At 40.3% G+C, this 22,695-nt stretch overlaps 1 protein-coding gene across 1 annotated transcript in view; it reads left to right on the forward strand.

Moving 5' to 3' along the window:
• The first annotated feature begins 6,921 nt into the window (after positions 1-6,921).
• The window catches only part of LOC123823782 (zinc finger protein 850-like), a 39,610-nt gene continuing 23,836 nt past the window's right edge, over positions 6,922-22,695 (forward strand). Inside the window, exons 1-4 of the mRNA XM_045846778.1 lie at positions 6,922-7,079; positions 7,708-7,767; positions 14,921-15,047; positions 15,259-15,351. Of these exons, the coding sequence (XP_045702734.1) occupies positions 7,735-7,767; positions 14,921-15,047; positions 15,259-15,351 (253 nt within the window). The 5' untranslated portion in view covers positions 6,922-7,079; positions 7,708-7,734. The remainder of the gene's footprint in view (positions 7,080-7,707; positions 7,768-14,920; positions 15,048-15,258; positions 15,352-22,695) is intronic.

A 22,695-nucleotide genomic window follows, 5' to 3' on the forward strand; every position in this document is an offset into this window, starting at 1 on the left:
CTCTTTTCTTCACATATTTGCCAACATTGTTCTTTGTGGATTTATTGACAATAATTCTTATGATAGGTTTGAGGTTGTACTTCATTGTGGTATTAATTTACATTTTTCTGATAATTACTGACATTGACAATCTTTCCTTATGTCTATTGGCCATCTCTGTTTTCTTTAAAGAAGTGTCTATTCAGGTTCGCTGCCCAATTTTTAATTGGGTATTTGTTGATGTTGAGTTGTGCAAGTTCTCTTTTATTATATTCCATTGTTTATACTTTACTGTTGTCCACACTTTGTCCACTTTGTCCAACTACCCCCCAGGCAATCTCCATACCATAGTCTGTATCCATGGGGTTATACATATAAGTTCTTTGGCTAGTTCTGTCATTTTAAAATCCAGTGTCCACTTCTCCCTCCCCTCTGATAGCTATTAGTCTGTTCCATGTATCTATGCCTCTATTCCTATTTTGTGTCTTAGTTTACTTTGTGCATTAGATTCAACATATAAGTGAGATTATATGGTATTTGTCTTTCTTGACTAGCTTATTTCACTTAGTGTAATAGTCTTCAGATCCATCCATGCTTTGCAAAGGGTAAGAGGTCCTTCTTTTTTATTGCTGTATAATATTCCTGTATTGTGTAAATGTACCACACCATTTTTTAGGCTGTTTCCAGATGTTGGCTATTGTAAATAATGCTGCTATGAACATAGGGGTGCATATATTCTTCTGAATCAGTGTTTCAGGATTCTTAGGATATATTCTTAGAAGTAGAATAGCTCAGTCAAAAGGGAGTTCTATGTTTAACTTTTTGAGGAATCTCCATCCTTTTTTTTTTCATAGTGGCTGTACCAGTCTTCATTTTTACCAAAAGTACACTAAGGCTCCCTTTTCTCCATATCCTTGACAGCACTTGTTGATTTATTGACGACAGCCATTCTGAATAGTGTGAGGTGATATCTCATTGCGGCTTTAATTTGCAACTATTTGATGATTAGTGACATTGAGCATTTTTTCATGTCTATTGTCCATCTGTATGTCATCTTTGAAGAAGTGTTTATTCAGGTCCTTTACCAATTTTTAATTGTATTGTTTATCTTCCTGGTATTGAGTTGTATGCTTTATAAATTTCAGAAATTAACCCCTTCTCAGATGTATCATTGGCAAATACATTTTTCCACACAGTGGGTTCCCTTTTCATTTGATGGTGGTCTCTATAACTGTGGAGAAGCTTTTAATTTTATGTAGTCCCATTTGTTTATTTATTTTTCTTTGTTTTCCTTGTTCTAGGAGATATATCAGCAAAAATATTGATTACTGAGATCTGACATTTTACTGCTTATGTGTTCTTCTAGGATTTTTATGTTTTCATGACTTAATGTAAATCTTTTATCCATTTTTAGTTTATTCTTGTGTATGATGTAAGTTGGTGGTCTAGTTTCATATTTTTTGCATGTACCAGTCCAGTTTTCCAAAAACCATTTATCAGAGAGACTGTCTTTTGCTCAATTGTATGCTATTTCTTTCTTTGTTAAATATTAATTGACCATAGAGCTATGGGTTGATTCTGAGCTTTGTTCTGTTCCATTGATCTATATGTCTATTCTTATGGTAGTACCAGGTGTTTTGATTACAGTGGTTTTATAGCATAGTTTGATACCAGCTATTGTGATACCTCTAACATTGCTATTCTTTTCTCAAGATTGCTGAGGATACCTGACTTTTTTTGGTTCCATATAAATTTTTGTACTATTTATTCTAGATTTGTGAAATGTTCTATTGGTATTTTAGTAGAAATTATGTTAAATATATAGCTTGCTTTGGGTAGTATAGACATTTTGATAAAGTTAGTTCTTCTAATCTATAAACAGGGCATATACCATATTTTTTGGACTATAAGATGCATGCTCCCCATCCCCCCATACTTTCATTTATTTGTATTTTTCTCAGTTTCTTTCTTCAGTGTCCTATAGTGTTCTGAGTACAGGTCTTTTATGTTCTTGGTTAAATTTATTCCTAGGTACCATATTTACTTTTGTTGAAGTAGAAAATAGGGTTGTTTTATTAGTTTCTCTTTCTGGTAGTTCATTATTGGTGTATAAAAATGCCATTGATTTCTGACTATTGATTTTGTATCCTGCTATTTTGCTTAATTCATTCATTAGGTCTAGTAGTTTTTTTATGATGTCTTTAGGGTTTTCTATGTACAACATCATGTTGTCTGCAAATAATGAGTTTTTCTTACTCCTTTCCAATTTGGATGCCTTTTATTTTCTTCTTCTTGTCTGATCACTGTGACTAGGACTTCCAGTACTAGGTAGAATAAGAATGGTGAAAGCAGACATCCCTGTTTTACCTCTATTTTAAGGGAAATGTTTTTAGTTTTTGTCCATTGAGTATGAGTATGATGTCCATCTATGGTCTTTATTATGTTGAGATAAAACCCCTCTATTTATCCACTTTGCTAAAAGTTTTTGTTTTAAATCATGCTGAATTTTACCAAATACTTATTCCTCATGTGATTTTTGTCTTTCATTTTGTTTATGTGATGTATCACATTTATTGATTTGTGAATATTGAACCAACCTTGCATACCTGGGATAAATCCTACTTGATCATGGTGTATGATCTTTTTAACATATTGCTGTATTTGGTTTGCTAATATTTTGTTGAGGGTTTCAGCATCTATGTTCATCAGGGACATTGGCCTATATTTTATTTCTTTGTTGTGTCTTTATCTGGTTTTGGAATAAGGATAATGTTGGCCCCATAAAAAGAGTTTGGAAAACTTCCCTTCTCTGGAATTTTTTGCAATAGTTTGGCGAGCATAGGTGTTAGTTCTTCTTTGATTGATTGGTAAAATTAGCCTGTGACACCTTCTGGTCTTGGACTTTTGTTTGCTGGGAGTGTTTTTGATTACTACTTCAATTTAATCATTTGTCATCGGTCTATTCAGGTTTTCTGATTCTTCCTAATACTGTTTTGGAAGATTGTATGTTTTCAACATTTCTCCATTTCATCATGGTTGTCCATTTTCTTGGCATATACTTGTCATAGTATTTTCTTACAATCCCTTGTATCTCTGTGGTATCAGTTGTTACTTCTCCCATTTCATTTCTGATTTTGTTGATTTGGGTCATCCCTTTTTTTCTCTTGATGATTCTGGTTAAAGGTTCATTATCTTGTTTATCATTTCAAAGAAACAGCTCCTGGTTTTATTGATCTTTTGAATTGGTTTTTGGTCTTTATGTCATTTATTTCTGCTCTGATATTGATTATTTCCTTCTATTCACTCTGGGCTTTGTTTGTTGTTGTTTTCTAGTTATTTAGGTGTAGGGTTAGATAGATTATTTGAGATTATTTCCCTCCTTGAAGTAGGCTTGTACTACTATGAATTTCCCTCTCAGGATTGCTTTTGCTGTGGCCCAGATATTTTGTGTTGTGTCTTCATTTTCATTTATTCCCAGGTAAGTTTTTATTTGTTCCTTGATAACATTGATAACCCATTCATTATTTAGTAACATGATGTTTAGCCTTCATGTATCTGAATGGCTTTGAGTCTTTTTATTGAGGTTGATTTCTACTTTTATGCCATTGGGATCTGAAAAATGCTTCATATAATTTCAATCTTCTTGAATTTGTTAAGGCAGACTATGTTCTAACATGTTGTTTGTCTGTGGGAATTACCCATGTGCACTTGAGAAGAATGTATATTCTGCTGCTTTGGGATGAAATGTTGTGTTGCTATCAAATCCACATGATGTAGTGTGTCATTTAAGGTCACTGTTTCCTTGTTGATTTTTTTTTTTGCCTGGAATATCAACCCATTGATGACAGTGGGGTGTTAAAATACCCTACTATAAGTGCATCACTGTCAATCTCTTCCTTAAAGTCCATCAAGATTTTCTTTATATATTTAGGTGCTCATGTGTTTGGTGCATATGTTTACAAGGGTTATATCCTCTTGTTGTATTGATCCCTTTAGAGTTTTTTTTACTGTCCTTCTTTGTCTTTTATTATGGCCTTTGTTTTGAAGTCTATTTTTTCATATGTAAATATTGCTACCCCAGCTTTTTTTTTGTTTCCATTTGTATGAAATATTATCCTTCACTTTCAGCTCATGTACATTTTTTGATCTGAGGTGAGTCTCTTGTAGACAGCACATATCAGGGTCATGTTTTCTTATCCACTCAGCTACCCTCTGTCTTTTGATTGGAGCATTTAGTTCATTCACATTTAATGTTATTAAAGATAGATGCATGCTTATTGCCATTTTAAATTGTACCTGTGCTTCTCTCTTTCACTATTTCTTCTTTTTTTTTCTCTCACTTAGGTCATCTTTTTTTTAAGTTTTTAAAAAGATTTTATTTATTTTTTTTTTAAAGAGGGAAGGGAGGGAGAAAGAGGGAGAGAAACATTGATTGGTTACTTTCAGGGGACCAGGCCCTTAACCCAGGCACATGTCCTGACCAGGAATGGAACCACAGGACAGCCTTCAACCAACTGAGTCACATCAGTCAGGCCTAGTATATCTGTTATTAAGAAGCTCTCTGGGTGATTCTGATGTTCCTAAAGTTTGAGAATCACTACCTTAGATATTACTCCTACACTTATCTATGTTACAGAACAGAACAAGGGGGGGCCTGGGACGATATACTATTATTTAAAAGGCCCCCAGGTCCGTCATGTCCGCCGCCCGAGGAAAGACATCTCTCAATGCCAGAGATTCGTGAAAAGGAAAGGAAATGTTTATTTAATGCTATACAAACTTAAAGTAGTGACCTAATGTCTTTATCAAAAATCCCAAAGTCCCTTAAAACACCCACAAACACACACAGTCCTTCCTTCCTTCCCCCCTTTGCCCAGTCCAGAATACCGTATTTCAGGGAAGGAAAACGAAGTCCATGGCTCAGACAGTCCTCTGGTTCTTAGTCCTCCTTCTCGACTGGGAGACCTCCCTGGGTTCCCGGCACCCTCGGCTGAGTCGCCAGGATCTTTGCTAAAACCAGGTGGTGGTTCCCCCTTCTAAAGCTGCGGGGGTCCCCACTCCGTCCAGGCCTCGTGGTTCTCTCTCTCAGGGCTGCGGGAAGGGGAGAGCCCCCACTCTGCCAAAGCCACGTGGTTCTCCCTCTCAGGGATGCGCATGGCTCTCTCTCTCTGGCATGCGCATAGTTCTCTCTCCTATGGCTGCGGGAAGGGAGAGTCCTCACTCTGCCAAAGCCGCGTGGTTCCCTTTTTCAGGGCTGCGCATGGCTCTCCTTCTCAGGGCAGCATGGTTCTCCTTCCTAAAGCACCACGGTTCTCTCTGCCCAGGGCTGCGCATGGTTCTCCTTCTCAGGGCTGCGCATGGTTCTCCTCCCTAATGGCCGCCAAGCCCGGGTTTTAAATCCCCGTGGCCAATCTTCCTCTGCAGCCACATTTCCGACTCCTCCCACACTCGGCTTCACATGCCAGAACTCATATCCTTCCAGCTTTACTGGGCTGCCATCATGAGTCTGGGCAGGTGTGGCCCCATGTCCTGGAGCCAATCGTCTCCGAGCTCCCACGCAGGCGCTGTAGCTTGGGGGATCTGCCCCCCAGTCACGTGTTGGTGGGGAAGTTACTTCCATCTTCCATCCCCCCCCCCAGATGATCACAGCTATTTAACATATCTAAGCGACCAGCCAAAGGCTATAGATATGTTAAATGACCATGCCAGAGGGTAGCTGCAAGGCTGTTGCTATGCAAAACAGCTCTCAATGGCCTTGCTCCATTTGCTCCTTCTCCCAACCCACACCCTGGGGGGGGGGGCGGGGTGGAGACATCTTAAAATCTCCTGGACACGTTAAGTTCTGGACCCCATTTTAAATGCCCATTTGGGGTCTCCCCTCTTGGCTGCACCCTGTAACATGTATAGTTGTGTCTTCTCCCTTCTTATCAAGGATAATCACTTCCATGTACTGTGGTAATCAATCCCTTGATTTTCTTTATGTTTTCAACATCTGTTTATCTTCAGTTTTCCTTTTTTACATTAATAAAAATACAGCCACTGTTTTTTAAGAAAAAAACGATTTTTTCTAGTCTTTTTTAAGAAAAAGACTAGACAATAAGATATAATTCTCTTGAAATTCTAAGGGAAAACTCTGTCCAACCCAAAATTCCAAACCTATTTAAGCTACCATCCCAAAAAGGGTAGAATAAAGGCATTTTTAGAGGTGTAAGGGTCCCTAAATTTTACTCCAAGTTGAGCTTTCTAAAGGTGCTAATGGAGGAATTTATTTATTTACAAAAATAAGCAACTAAACTGAGAACAAAAAATAAGTCATAAGCTCTAGGAAACCAGAGACTGATCATAAGAGGTGAAGGAAACTCCTAAGATGATCATGGGCTGCCTGTTTACTTATTGTCTTTCAGTCCCTGAAAGTGACTGAACCTCCTACACGCTTCTTTGTAAGGTTGGAACTGGGACTCCGCAAAAAAGGCTTAGGGCTGACTGACGGGAATCAGCTTGTGTTCTGGCGGCTGCTCTTTTGTGTGCTCGGACTACATTTCCCATAGGATCTGCGGCTCGAAGGTACTTCTGCCGGGAACTGGCGAACTCGGCGCCTGTCGTTTCCATACCGTCCATAACCAGGCTGCCAGGGACAAGTAAGACGGGCAACTCCCTCGGCCGACTCGCTCCGTCCCTGTAGGGGTCCTAGCTGTCGGATTTGGTGTGGAGGAGGGGTAGACAGCTCAAACACAGTTTCCGATCTGAGAGGAATGGCGGGGCGGGATTAGGGAGGGGGGCGGTGCTGTGGTCTGCCTCTGGACTACATTTCCCAGAGGACTCCGCAGGCAGGCACAACGTTCGGCGGGCTTCCAACAGCCTCTGTACAGAGTGGCGTGCTGGTTGGCTCCGAGGTCTAACCTCCTCCGGAGACTTTGGATCCCGGTGCAACTTGGCCAGTTTGCACTAGACTGGAACTAGGGGAGGACTAGGGTGAGGAGTAGGGGACCCAGCCTTTAGGGTCTGGAGCTGGCTGATGGGCCGGTTCTGTCGTGCCCGAAGGGAGCTGACGAGAGGAGACCGTTTGTGTGTGAGAGATTGAGATTGTTACTGTCCTCGTGGTATGTGATTGTGACTGTATGTGGTGAAAACATACAGTCTCTGGGTGATGGAATGGAGTGCTTGTGGCTGTGTATTCCCACATTGGGAATGTGATAGTGGCTGCATGACTGCGCCATTGTGAACGGGGATGTAGAGGGACGGTGATCGTGCTGTTGGGACTGTGTGTCCCTGTGTTGGGTGTGTGATTGAGTCTGTGACTGTGTGGTATTAGGCGCCTGTAACTGCAGGTGCAAGTAGTGTGACCCCCTTGTGTGTGTATTTGTGTGAGATTGTGATTGGCTGTGGGGCAATGGGTAGGTGGATGTGGGGAAGCCTGTGGTAGTGGGATTGGGATTTTGTGAGTCCCCTACGTGCTCATATGGGATTCTAAGTAACCAGGAAACTAGGTACAACACTATGGACCTATGGTACACATACGGTACACACATGGGAGATGAAGGGTTGGGACCCTGTGAGAGTGACTTCACCACTTTCTTTACCTAGGAGACTGCCTCATCCTGTATGTACATTGGGTTGTACTCTTCAGTGTTCTCTGATATTCCTCTGTATGTATGTGTGGGTAGAAGAGGGGCTAGAGGAAGTGTGGATTGAAAAGCCAAGTGTCTCATCAATTTTTTCTTTCCACAGTTCTGTCACTAAGAGGAAGAGGAAAGAATGGTTATTGAACATTCAAAGACCAAGATCAAGGTGCTTTGGGGTTTTTCTTTCTTCCCTGAGATCATTCTTGCTTTTCAGGGGGTAATTTTTTTTCTCTTCTGGCAATTCCCAGTAATCAAAGACCAATTAGTAGACCTTGTCCATACTACTTCCCATTTCGATACATAATGGGGGATTTTGGGATTAGAACCAAAGCCCAGTTTCCTATCTATCCCTTTCATCTTAGTTTTATTGTGACAGTTTCTTTTGTGTGCCATATCTCTAAGAGGCAAATATAAAAGCCTTATCATAATAACTGAATTGTTGAAAATAAGATTAGTGCATAAGTAACATCACACATCACAGTCCTGTTATTGAAAGCCATGGAACTTATAAGATGGTGTTGGTTAGTCTCAGTTCAAGTAGGTGACAGGATCTTTCACTTTGCCATTATTTTTGCAGTATGAGTGAGATTAGGGGCTTGATCAAAGAGTTCTTTACCAATAGCACCGAGGATTTGCCAGGTAATCTGTGAGTAAGCCCTGAATCAATTTTCAGGTCTATTTGGAATTAAATACTCCAATGGTCCTCTTGGGGTTCTCAGCCTGGAATTCTTGGACTCCATCATTGGATTTCTAAAGGGAAGGAAGATTGTAATGATATTCATTAAGGGTTATAAAAAAGGTAGAACCATGGATAGAGACTATAACATGTTGGGACAAGACTTAGATAATAGTACCTAAAATTAGTTTTTATAAGTAGGAAAGTTTTAAGTAAAGCCCACTATAAGATGGCATTTTATACAGCTAATTAAAGCTATGTTTGAGATACAGCATATGCGTTTTTATTATGACTAACATTAAGCAACAGTAAAATAAATAGAAATAGTCAAGGAATTGTTATTTAAATCTACCTCCTTATTTTTTTTAGGGAGAGAAGTATTTGTAAAAGGGCCAAGGGGATTTGAGGTCTTTGGAATGACAAAGCTTTGGAGCACAATTTGCAGCTCAGTAAATCACAAAGCAATTCTTACATAGAGTTAAGCTCTTCAGGCACTCCTTTGGGATTCACATGACAAAAAGATGTCATAAAAGGCAGATTATGAACACTCAATGAGCAAAACTAGGCTTCTTTCCTTCTCTTGTATCACATCCTTGAAAAAATCTCTCTGAACACAATTTAGTCTTTTGTCCTCTGCCTAGCAGGTGATGACTACATCCATGAATACTTCCCTCCTCTGAGATGGCAAAAATTTTCTTGTCCAGGGGCCTGTGCTTCCATGTTGCCCTGGTGGGGGTGGAAATAGGGAAGGAGCAATGAGAGGGAAGATAAGGTAATCAAAATGTTGTAAGTGGACAGCATGTACACAGGCAATATTTGACATTCTAAACTTCACACAGTAATCAATTAGGTTTTAAAAATCTATAGTTTGAGTTGTAGCTAGGCTTATTTATTATTGGAAACAAGGGTAGTTCCAGATAGTGGAAAGGTGATAAGCCTATGCCCAGGTGAGTGAGGGGAACTCAGAATTTGGAAGCCTTGCATGTGAAAGTTCATCTGGTTTATGTCTATGCCACAGTCTTCTTTCATTTGATCTGTTGCAGTAGACTATTAACTGATTTCCCTACTTCCTTCATGGCCTGCCTTCTTTTTTAACAGAGCAGCCAGGGTGATTTTTCCAAAATGTAAGTTAGATTATGTTCTTTCCTTTTTTTTTTTTCTTTTTTAAAATATATTTTATTGATTATGCTATTACAGTTGTCCCATTTCCCCCTTCACTCCCCTCCACCCTGTGCACCCTCTCCCACCCACTTCCCCCCCTTTAGTTCATGTCCATGTGTCATATTTAGAAGTTTTTTAGCTTCTACATTTCTCATACTATTCTTACCCTTCCCCTGTCTTTTTCTGCCTACAATCTATGCTACTTATTCTCTGTACCTTTTCCCCCTCTCCCTTCCTCCCACTCCCCAGTTGCTAACCCAACATGTGATTTCCATTTCTGTGGTTCTGTTCCTGTTCTAGTTGTTTGCTTAGTTTCTTTTGGTTTTGCTCTAGGTGTGGTTGTTAATAGTTGTGAGTTTGCTATCATTTTACTATACATGTTTTTTATCTTCTTTTTCTTAGATAAGTCCCTTTAATATTTCATAAAATAAGGGCTTGGCGATGATGAACTCCTTTCACTTGACCTTATCTGAGAAGCACTTCATCTGCCCTTCCATTCTAAATGAAAGTTTTGCTAGATAGAGTAATTTGGGATATAGGTCCTTGTTTTTCATGACTTGGAATACTTCTTTCCAGCCCCTTCTTGCCTGTAAGGTCTCTTTTGAGAAATCAGCTGACAGTCTGATGGGAACTCCTTTGTAGGTTACTGTCCCCTTATCTCTTGCTGCTTCTAGGATTCTCTCCTTCATTTTAGTCTTGGGTAATGTAATTATGATGTGCCTTGGTGTGTCTTCTTGGGTCCAACTTCTTTGGGGCTCTCTGAGCTTCTTGGAAATCTGTTTCCTTTGCCAGAATAGGGAAGTTCTCCTTTATTATTTGTTCAAATATGTTTTCAATCTGTTGCTCTACCTCTTCCCCTTTTGGTACCCCTATAATTTGGATGTTGGAACGTTTAAAGATGTCCTGGAAGTTCCTAAGCTTCTCCTTGTTTTTTTGAATTCTTATTTCTCCATTCTTTCCTGTTTGGTTGTTTCTTTCTTCCTTCTGGTCCACTCTATTGTTTTGAGTCCCAGTTCCTTCCCATCACTATTGGTTCCTTGTGCATTTTCCTTCATTTCTTTTATGGTAACCTGCATTTGTTCATGTAATTTGTGCCCAAAATCAACCAATTCTGTGAGCTTCCTGATCACTAGTGTTTTGAACTGTGTATCTGATAGGTTGGCTATCTCTTAGTGGCTCAAAAGGATGAGTTCTGGAGCAGTGATTTGTTCTTCTGTTTAAGCCATCTCTCTCGCTCTCTCTCTCTCTTTTTTTGGTCTGGTCGCTCCTGTTACGGTGAGGGGCAGAGCCTTAGGTGTTCACCAGGGCTGGGCACCCCAGTCGCTAGATTGTGACGTTGTATGTGAGGGCGGGGTAGAGAGGGAACAATGGTGGTACCTTCGTTCTCCGTGGGACCTCAGTCCCTTCCCTGGGATCCTGGGTTGTGCGCTCTGCCCTGCTCTACAATTGCCGCCTCACTGGGTCTGCCGCTGCTGCTTGCATACTCAGGGTCCACGCGCTTCGATCTTGCATGCCCCAGATGCCTTATGCGCCCAATTCTCCCAGTTTTTCATGCCGCGCCCCATGCCCAGCTGCTCGTCTCTGCCCCTCCTACCTGTCTGGATGAATGGGTCTATTTCAACTTATTGGCTGTCTGATTTTCTGTCAGTTCTGGGTGTTATTCTGCCTCTAAATTGTTGTTGTTCCAATCTTAGTTGTGCGTGGAGGTACGGTGCATCCACCTATGCCTCCATCTTGGCTAGAAGCAGATTATGTTATTTCTTGACTTAAAACTTTCTGTGTCTTTCCATCTTACTCAGAATAAAGAGCAAAGTTTCTATAGTGGTTTTCATATGTAATCTGTCTCTGTTACCTCCCTGACTTATCTTCTATAATTGACATTCAATTCTGTCCCCTATGCATTTGAGCCTGCTGATTGCCCTGCTAGGAATTTTCTTATTCCTGATACCTGCATCATTTACTCTTTAACTTCTTCAAGACTTCCTTCATCTGTCTCCAAATTGGAAAAACATTCCTTGACTACCCTACATAGAATAGCATCTCAACCAACACACTTTCTATTTCCCCTGTTCTATTTTACTTTTCTCCATAGCTATTATTATTATTACTATGGACATATAATTAACATATAACATTAGTTTCAACATTTGTATATATTGTGAAATGGTCACCTCAATGAATCTAGTTACTATCTATCACTACAGATAACTTTGATTTTTTTCATGTGATGAGAACTTTTAAGATCTCTTGGCAACTTTCAAATATACAGTATTATTAACTAAGTCACTGTGCTTTACATTACATCCCTAGGACTTATTTATTTTATAACGGAAGTTTGTACTTTTTGACCACCTTCACCCATTTTGTCCACTTTCCACCCTCTTAACCTTTGGCAATCACCAATCTATTCTCTGTATTTATGCATTTTTTTGTTTTGTTTCTTTAAATTCCACATGTAAGTGAGATTGTATGGTGTTTGTTTTTCTTTGTCTGACTTATTTCACTTAGCATAATGTGTTCAAGTTCCATCCATGTTGTTGCAAATGTCAGGATTTCCTTCTTTTATACGTTTTCATTCACTGATGGACACTTAAGTTGTTTCCATGTCTTGGCTATTGGAAATAATGCAGCAGTGAACATGGGATGCAGATATCTTTTCAAGTTAGTGTTTTTGATTTTTTCAAATAAATACCCAGAGGTGGAATTTCTAGATCATATGGTAGTTCTATTTTGAATTTTTTGAGAAACTTTGTATTGTTTTCCATTGTGGCTGTACCAATTTACATTCTCATCAATAGTGCACAAGTGTTCCCATTTTCCACATCGTTGCCAACACTCATTTTTTTTTTAAAGATTTTATTTACTTTTAGAGAGGGGGAAGGGAGGGAGAAAGAGAGGGCGAGAAACATCAATGTGCGAGAGATACTTGATCGGTGGCCTCTCGCACACCCCTCGCCAGGGACCTTGCCTGTAACCCAGGCATGTGCCCTGATTGGGGAATCGAATTGGCTACCCTTTGGATCGCAGGCTGGCACTCAGTCCACTGAGCCACACCAGCCAGGGCAACACTCGTTATTTTTGATAATAGCCATTCTAATATATGAGCTGATATCTCATTTTGGTTTTGATTTGCATACCATATATATTTGTATCCACCATCTACAACTAAGTCTTAAGTATATCTCTGGTGCTCCAAGGATGGTGAGGGGGTTGACAAGGAATTTAGTATTATTACTGTAGCAGTAGCAGACTAGACTAAGCCATGCTATTTTAACTTAAATGTCAGTATCTTAACATGCAAAGTTTATTTCTCATTCATACTACCTACCCATCATAGGCTATATACAAGAGTGTAGCTAAATTCTTGTCTTGTTTCCTATCCATTGGGTTGGCTAAAAAGTCTGTTTAGTTTTTTTCCATAAAATTTTAAAGACACATTTTTCACTTTCATCAATAATGTTATTGATTTGGATATTTTGAGTATGTTGGCTATCTCCCGTGTGGTGTGATGTTGATTGTTCTCAATTAATGTCTTGATTGGATCAATATCAACTTCAACTGGTCTACCTGGCCATGGAATATTGCCCAGTGAGAAATCACCAGCATGAAACTTCGCAAACCACTTTTGACACATTCAATCAGTTACACCACCTTCTCCATACACTGCACAAATCTTTTTTGTGTGTTTCAGTTGCATTTCACCTTTCTTGAAATAATAAAGCATAATATAGTGAAAATGTGCATTTTCTTCCATCTTCAACATTTAAATGGCTACACAAAAAATTCACCAATTTTGATATTTTTTAAGAATGCATGCTAATATGACAGCTGTCACAATACAATCTAACAAAATTGTTTTGAATGAAGTAAAAGACAATGAAGTGCTGCTAGAGCCATCTTACAGAAAAAAACAAACAGACTTCTTGGCTAACCCAATAGTTTGTGGGGCCGGGTATCAAGGCCTTCTGGTCTCTGGCATGCCTGTTTTAGATTTGGTGGTCCATAATATAGTCAGAAGTCAAGAGATTTTTACATCTTGAGCCTGGTGTATACTGGAAGCCTCTGAAGGTCTTTGTCTAAGTATGGAACATGTGCAAGTATATTGGGTTTCTAGCTTGAGGACTCCATCTTTGACTTAAGCTGTAACTTGAGTTACCTGGCTTGAGGAAAACTGGCCATACCTACAAAGGGGGAACTATGGAGCCATGTTATTATACCCACCTGAGGTTCAGACCAACATCTTTAGATTTGTGTAATGGTCTGCCTGAATCCCTCCTGCAGAGGTACCTGGGCCCCTCTAGTACTGGAGCATATCTGCCCTGAATCCATCCTGATGTTCTTGGGTTTCACAAGCTTAGGGAAGTGCTGGGATTTGTATATATCCCTTTTAGTTTCCATCAGAGAGAGAGTATGTATGTGCCTGGGAGGAGTAGGGGTAGGCAGCACAGTAAGTAAATTGAAAGAGGAGTTATTTTGGGCATATCAGGGAGTTATTTTTTTCTTATTCCAGCTGCTTTCTTGGGATGTTGTACTTTTCCAAAAGAGGAATTTAGGAATGTACAACTCAGCATAAATATTTTAAAAGGCATACTCTAAGTGAGTTATTTCTTCTCTCCTGAAATATAATGTCTTTTTTAAAAACTAATTTTTATTGAGGTATAATTGACATGTAGTTTCAGGTGTTTAACATAATGATTAGCTATTCTGATATATGATGATCACCACAATAACTAGTTAATATCTGTCACCATACATAGATAACAAGTTTTTTTCTTGTGATGAAAACTTTTAGGATCTACTTATACTCTTAGCAACTTTCATATATGCAATATAGTATTTTTTAAAATCTTCACCCAAGGATATTTTTATTGATTTTTAGAGAGAGAGGAAGGGAGAGAGGGAGAGAGAGATACATCGATGTGAGAGAGAAACATCAATTGGTTGCCTCCCTTTTGCACTCTGACCAAGGTTCAAACCCACAAACTTGTTGTATGGGATGATGCTCCAACCAACTGACCCACCTTGTGAGAGGTGCAGCCTTTTTCTTGCCTTTATATTCTTGCCTCTCTTCATGTATACTCTGATTCTTTCTGATTCCTGCTTTACTGGATGTTCCTTAGGATTAACTCCCTGAGTTGTCAGATAAACCCAAGACATCGAATTTGTTGTGTAAGCAGAAACTGCATCCACTATTACATGTTCAAGTGGGCCCAACTTCTGCAACAACTCATTGCTAAAAAACAGACATCTTGATCTTCAGCATGTCATCTACAGCACCAGTGGAATTCTCAGATGCTGATAAATACTCATGAATTTCTCCTGGATTGTCTCCAATGATTTCTTTTTCTGTCTTTATGACTAAAGTGGTACCAGTATTGTTGGTGAAGTCTCTCTTCTGATTACAGACTGCCAACTTCTTGTATTCTCATTTGGGGAAGGCCTCCTTTAACTTCAACAGTACAATATAGTTTTATCATTTCAGTGGTTGGTGACTTTCAGGGATGTGGCTATAGACTTCTCACAGGAGGAGTGGGACTATCTGGACCCTGCTCAGAGAGACTTGTACAGAGATGTGATGATGGAGAACTACAGCAACCTGGTCTTACTAGGTAAGGTTATTTATCCCCAGACATCTTGTGAATTTTGGGTGTATTTTGTGCCTTGCAGTTTAGGATATGGGTAGCTCTTTGTAATCCCCTTGTCTTCTCCATTCTTTAGAACTTTATAACTTTCTTTTCATGTAGTTGCCTATCTTCTTGAGAACTAGGTTCGAATTCAGCGACAGCATGGTTATGTCTTATTATCTTTTCTTGTAAACAGGACTCTCTATTTCTAAGCCTGATGTGATTTCCTTATTGGAGCAAGGGAAAGAACCCTGGATGCAAAGGAACATGGCGGGAGGATGGTGCCCAGGTGAGTAAGGATTTAACTGGGGAAAGGCATTGCAGTTAAGAACCCACCGCCCTGGCTGGTGTAGCTCAGTGGATTGAGTGCCAGCCTGTGAACTGAAAGATTGCTGGTTCAATTTCCAGTCAGGGCACATTGTGGGCCAGGTCCCCAGCTGGGGGCATGCGAGAGGCAACGAGTTGATGTATCTCTTGCACATTGAGGTTTCTCTTCCCTTCTTTCTCTGTCCCTTACATTCCCTCTAAAAAATAAATAATTAAAAAAAAACCCAACCCAGCTGGTGGGAGGCAGAATCTTTTTTTTTTTTTTAAACTTAAGTAATGTCTATTTTTTTTAAAGATTTTATTTATTTATTTTTAGAGAGGGAAGGGAGGGAGATAGAGAGAGAGAGAGAGAGAGAGGGAGACATCAATGTGCGGTTGCTGGGGGTTATGGCCTGCAACCCAGGCATGTACCCTGGCTGGGAATCGAACCTGGGACACTTTGGTTCCCAGCCCGCGCTCAATCCACTGAGCTATGCCAGCCAGGGCAGGAGGCAGAATCTTAAAGGTAACAATTGAAGAATCTATCCCTCGTAGGCCCATCCAAGAGTTGTGGAGAAAAGGTCTAAGATATATGGAGAAGAGTACTCTCTGTGTTCTCTGTGCTCCTCATCTGCCTTCATTCTCTCCATATTAAAGCCCTTTTTTGGTCTTGAGGAGATATCCTATTTGCTATAAGTTGGGTCTACTTCTTTCCCTTTTATTTTATTATGTATTTTTTAAAAATTATTTTTCAATCACAGTTGATGTACAATATTATATTTCAGGTGTAAAAGATAGTAGTTAGACATTTCTATAACTTTTGAAGTGATAAGTCTAGTACTCATCTGACATCTTACATAGTTATTATAATATTTTTCAATATATTTTATTGATTATGCTATTACAGTAGTCCCGTTTTCCCCCCTTCACTCCCCTCCACTCCCTTTAGTTCGTGTCTATGGGTTCCTGCATACCCTTTCCGACTCACATTTTCCCCCTTTAGTTCTTGTCTATGGGTCGTACATATAAGTTCTTTGAGTTCTACATTTCCTATACTATTCTTAACACCCTCCCTGTCTGTTTTCTACCTACCATCTATGTTACTTATTCTGTGTACCTTTTCCCCCTCTCCTCCCACTCCCCTATTGCTAACCCTCCATGTGATCCCCATTTCTGTGGTTCTGTTCCTGTTCTAGTTGATTGCTTAGTTTGTTTTTGTTTTAGGTGTGGTTGTTAATTGTGAGTTTGCTGTCATTTTACTGTACATGTTTTTTTTATCTTGTTTTTCTTAGGTAAGTCCCTTTAACATTTCATATAGTAAGGGCTTGGTGATGATGAACTCCTTTAACTTGATCTTATCTGGGAAGCACTTTATCTGCCCTTCCATTCTAAATGAAAGCTTTGCTGGATAGAGCCATCTTGGATGTAGGCCCTTGCCTTTCATGACTTGGAATATTTCTTTCCAGCCCCTTCTTGCCTGCAAGGTCTCTTTTGAGAAATCAGCTGACAGTCTGATGGGAACTCCTTTGTAGGTAACTGTCTCTTTCTCTCTTGCTGCTTCTAGGATTCTCTCCTTCATTTTAATCTTGGGTAATATAATTATGATGTGCCTTGGTGTGTTCCTTCTTGGGTCCAACTTCTTTGGGACTCTCTGAGCTTCCTGGACTTCTTGGAAGCCTATTTCCTTTGCCAGACTGGGGAAGTTCTCCTTTATTATTTCTTCAAATAACTTTTCCACTTGTTGCTCTTTCTCTTTCCCTTCTGGTACTCCTATAATTTGGATGTTGGAACGTTTAAAGATGCCCTGGAGGTTCCTAAGCTTCTCCTCATTTTTTTGAATTCTTATTTCTCCTTTCTTTTCTGTTTAGTTGTTCTTCCTGGTCCACTCTATTATTTTGAGTCCCACTTTCCTTCCCATCACTATTGGTTCCCTGTGCACTTTCCTTCATTTCACTTACCATAGCCTTCATTTTTTCATCTAATTTGTAATCACATTCAGCCAATTCTGTGAGCATCCTGATCCCCAGTGCTTTGAATTGTGCATCTGATAGGTTGGCTATCTCTTGGTTGCTTAAAAGTATTGGCTCTGGGGCTTTGATTTGAGCCATTTTTGGGGGGGGCGTGTCTGGTCGTGTCTGTTACATAGTGATGGGTGGAGCCCTAAGTGTTCTCCAGGGTGGGGACACCCAGTTGCTGGGTTGTGATGTTGTATGTGGGGGTGGGGTCTGAGAGGAAACAATGGCGCTTGTTCCTCTCTCCGTTGGATTTCAGTCACTTCCGCCACTTCCCCCAAGCAAACAGGGCGTTTCTGGTGTTAATTCCCGTGTGGGTGGGCTTGTGTACATTCTAGGACCCCGTGGGTCTCTCCAACGCACTCCCCTCTCCTGTGAGGCTGGGTGTCTCTCCCTGTGCCTCAACCCCCACGGGTGTGTCCAATCAGTGTCCTTTGGGTCTATTTCCCGGCACTGGGACACCCTGGGTTGCGCGGTCTGTTTCTCTGCCCAATTTTGCCTGGTTTATCTGTGCACGAAAGTGGCCTAGACAGCCAGGCACCTTGTGCGTATTGCTTCGATTCACAGTCGCCGCCTCACTGGGTCTGCCAGACGCGGCCTTGCATTCAGGATGTCTTATGGGTCCAGGATGTGTTACGTGTCCGGTACTACCGTTTTTGGTGCCTTGACCCCTCTCCACCCGGCTGCCTGACTCCACCCCTTCTACTGTTCTGGATGAATGTGTATATTTTAACTCCTTGGTTGTCCAACTTCCATACAATTCAATTTTCTGTCAGGTCTGGTTGTTATCTTGTTTCTAAATTGTTGCTGACCTTATTTTGGTTGTGTGAGGAGGCACAGTGTGTCTACCCATGCCTCCATCTTGGCCGGAAGTGGTATTATCTGTTATGTTTAAAAATCTCTGATTTGAACCTCTGCTTTATCTGATCTAGTGTTGATTTACTCTAATACATTTTTTATTTCAGTTATTCTTCATTTCTGACTGGTTATTTTTTATGCTTTCTATTTCCATTTTTATGTTTCATATCTTTTTATTGAAGTTCTCACTGTTATTCACTGAGCATCCTTTTAACTCTGCATCTGGTAGATTGCTTGTCTCCATTTTGCTTAGTTCTTTTTCTGTAGTTTTGGGACTTCTTTCATTTGGGACATGTTTTTTTCTGTCCTCATTTGTGTTTCCTCCCCGTGTTTGTTTCTAAGTATTAGGTGGAACTGCTACAACTCCCAGTTTTAGTAGAGTGCGTATATGTAGTAGGTGTCCTGTGGGGTCCAGTGGCACACTCTCCTTGGCCACCTCAGCCAGGTGCTTTAGGTGTGTTCCTATTGTGAGTCATATGTGTGTCCTCTTGTAGTTGAACCTTGATTGCTATTGGCATGTCAGTGGGAGGAATTGGCCTTTAGGCTGATTGGTTTGAAGCAGCAGAGGAGCTTCTTCTGTGCAAGGGCTGAAACCATAAAGCAGGTTTTGCATTAGTGGGGCTTTGGTGCCTTTTGAGTCTGCACTTTGGGTATGTTGTTTGTGGAGGTTGCTGGTCTGCTCTGGTGTGGTCTGAAGCTGGCCATCAGGTATGTTGATTTGGGGGCTTCTTGAGAGGGTTTCTGGTGCAGCCCAAGGTCAGCCACTGCTTGTGCTTTCCCAGGGCCTACCTGGTACCAAGTGATATGCAGATTGTTTCTGCTTGTGCTGTGTTTGGAGGTGCCTGGGAGAAGCTAAGCTGTGAAGTGAGGCTGGCTGCCATTAGTGTTGGTCTTGGAGCCATTTAGCAAGAGGTATAGGGCATGTCCTGGCCAGATGCTGCTTGTTTGGGGTTTGTGAAGATATGAGAGATTTTAGGAAAGTCCACAGTGTGAGGTAAGACAGCCCATTGGTATGGAAAAGCCACTGTATGTGTCTTGAATGGGTTTACAAGTTGTGTGGGATGGGGTCTCAGGGAATCACCAGGATGGGGTGAGTGGTATTAGTAGGTCGATGGAGACATGACACCCCCTGAGCCTGCAGCCTGGGTGGGGGAGGGGTCAATAAAGGAACAATGGCTTCTGCTAGCACTAGGTCTCAGAGAAAGCTGCCCTCCAGCCCTTGCCCTGAAGCCAGACAATTTAGTTCCTCCCCTATGTCCTCGGCACTTTGTGACCTCCTGCCCCTGTGCTGGAGCTCAGAATGAGTGAGTCTGAATAGGTTTTACATGGGCCCTTTAGAAGAATGCCTAGTTCTCCAGAAGTCCTCCTTCTCAATCAGCCGTAATCTCCTCTGAATTTCACAGACAGATGGTATGTGGACTTTTCTTCCTGGCACTGGAAACCTGGGCTGGGGAGGTTGGTGTGGAGCTGGGACCTTTGTTCCTCTGGGGTGGACCTCCATAGCTGAGATATTGCACTTATTATTAACTGCCACAGGTGGGTTTGGAATCAGCCAGTTTGGCATCTTTACCACCCCTTCCAGTCTCCACATAGCTTCTTCTGTATAGGACTTTTGTTCAGCTTGACTTCTGGCAGTTCCCAAGGGTGGCTGTTCTGTATTTAGTTGGAATTCTGCTGTGTTTGTGGGAGGGGGATAACACAGCATTTACCTAGTCTGCCATCTTGACTGGAAGTCTCCTCCCTTTTATTTATTTTTAAAGATTTTATTTATTTTTAGGGTGAGGGGAAGGGACGGAGAAAGGGAGAGAAACACTGATGTGTGAGAGAAACATCTATCCATTGCCTCTCACACACCCCCAACTGGTGACGTGGCTCACAACCCAGGAATTGCCCTGACTGGGAATTGAACTGATGATCTATCAGTTTGTGGGACGATGCCCAACACACTGTGCCACACAAGTCAGGGTCCATTCTTTCCCTTTCAAATTTGTGTGTGTATGTTCTAAATCTCATGAAATATATTATTAAGCTCTACTGTACATATTTCCTACTGATCTTCAACTCTTTTTTTCTGACTCCTTTTGCTTTGATGCAGCATTTCTGTGTGTGAATGGGTATTCATTCATTTGAAATCAGCATTTTTTTTAAAGATCTTATTTATTTATTTTTAGAGAGGGAAGGGAGGGAGATAGAGAGAGAAACATCGATGTGGGGTTGCTGGGAGTCATGGCCTGCAACCCAGGCATGTACCCTGGCTGGGAATCGAACCTGTGACACTTTGGTTTGCAGCCTGCGCTCAATCCACTGAGCCAGCCAGGGCTTGAAATCAGCATTTTTGACTTAAAAATTAATACAGCCTTTTCTTGGTGGGTGGGAGTTAAATAAGTATATAAGCTATTAAGATACAGTCTAATAAAAGGTCTAGAACATGTTGATAAATAACTTCCAGAGAACAGAATTAACCATAAGACTTATAATATTGTGCTTAGAAGAAAGAGCTAAAGATATTAACGTGGGAGAGTCCTAGGAGAAAATGATATGCTCATTTTAGGAGAAAAAGTACACAGAAATGGTTGTGGATAAAAGAGGATAATAAGTAAACTATAGAAAATTTAGGTTTCAAGGAAAAGTGAGAGATTCATTTTCAAATAAGTTGATGACATTCATTTTGTAAAAAGTTTTATGTAAGTATAGTTGGTATACAATATTATATTGGTTATATTAGTTTTAGGTGTACTGTAGAGTGATTTGACATTTTTACATCTTACCATGTAATTATCACACTAATAATAGTAATCATTTGCATAAACTTACCACAATATTATTGACTACATTATTCTTCCCCATTTCACCCATTCCACACCCTTTCCCTTCTGGTAGTGCCCTTTGGTCTCTATTTCTATGAGAGTGTTTTTGTTTTGCTTTGTTTATTTATTTTGTTTTTTAGATTCCACATATTAAGTGAAAGCATAAAGTATTTGTCTTTCTCTGCCGGACTTATTTTACTGAGTATAAAATCCTCTAGATCCATCCATGTTTTTAGAAATGGCAGGATTTCATTTATTTATTGCTGTGTAATATTCTATCACATATATATCACATCTTTACCCTTTCATCCATTGATGGACACTTACGTTGCTTCCATATCTTGGCTATTGTAAATAATGCTGCAGTGAACATAGTGGTGCATACATAGTCTTCTCAGAACTAGAGCAAATAATCCTAAACTTTATATGAAACAATAAAAGACACCAAATAGCCAAAGCAATCCTGAGAAAGAACAACAAAGTTGGCGATATCATGCTCTCTGGTCTCAAACTATCTGCAGTGCCATAATAATCAAGACAATATAGTACTGACACAAAAAGAGACAAATTGGTCAGTGGAACAGAATATAGAGCCCACAGATAAACACTTATATGGTCAACTAATCACTGACAAAGGAGGTAAAAATATACAATGGAGTCACAACAGTTTCTTTAACAAGCGGTGTTAGGAGAACTGAACAAAACTGCAAAAAGATGAAACTTCCTCATGCCATATACAAAAATAAACTCAAAATGGGTAAAAAACTTAAATATAAGGCCTGGAACATAAAACTCCTAGAAGAAAACATATGAAGTACACTAATTAACAGTAGTTTAAATAATATCTTTTATGATACATCCCCTTGTGATGCAGACTCTGGCCAGCAGTGTCTGTGGTATTGTAGATGCAAGAAACAAATTCACATGGACTGCAGAAGTCCTGTGGAGAAAAAGTGACGGCATGGCCACTCTCTGAGTGAGAGAGTGCCTCGACCCCTACCTGGACAGGCTTTTATTGCTTTCTAGTTGTGTTACATCAAAGAAGGTTCCCATTCATTATACTTAGGCTTACTTTAAGCGATTACTTCTTACAGATAACAAAGGGAAAAAATGTTGCAAAAGCAGGGAATGATAAAAGTGATTGATCTGGTTACATTCTGTCCTTGGGACAGCTTAGCACAGACTTGAGGGAGTTGCTTCAGAGATATACATTAAACATCTGCAATCTTAACTCAGGGTGAGGGAGTTTTAGCAAAAGCAAGCCTTAAAGCAGCCTAGGTACAATGCTGGCTTGGCTGCCCATGAAAGCTGGTCTGCATGCCTGGGTCCTGTGTGCTGCCTTGTGCCTGTTGGTTTTCCAAATTGTGGCTGAGCTACATTCACCACTGCCATGCTGACCGGTTTCCTATATTCTTGAGCAAGGGAAACAAAAGCAAAAATAAACATATGGGACTATGTCCCACAAGAGCTTATGTGCAGTGAAGGAAAGCACCAACAAAACAAAAAGACAACCTACTGCAATGGGGGAATATATTCACAAATGATATATTTGATAAGTGGCTGATATCCAAAATATAAAACTCAGTAACCAATAATAAATAATCCAATTCAAAAATGGGCAAAGGACATGAAAAGATATTTCTCCAATGA

Source organism: Phyllostomus hastatus, unplaced genomic scaffold (assembly GCF_019186645.2).
Source record: "Phyllostomus hastatus isolate PE091 unplaced genomic scaffold, TTU_PhHast_1.1 phas_contig_5, whole genome shotgun sequence".
Taxonomy (NCBI): domain Eukaryota; kingdom Metazoa; phylum Chordata; class Mammalia; order Chiroptera; family Phyllostomidae; genus Phyllostomus; species Phyllostomus hastatus.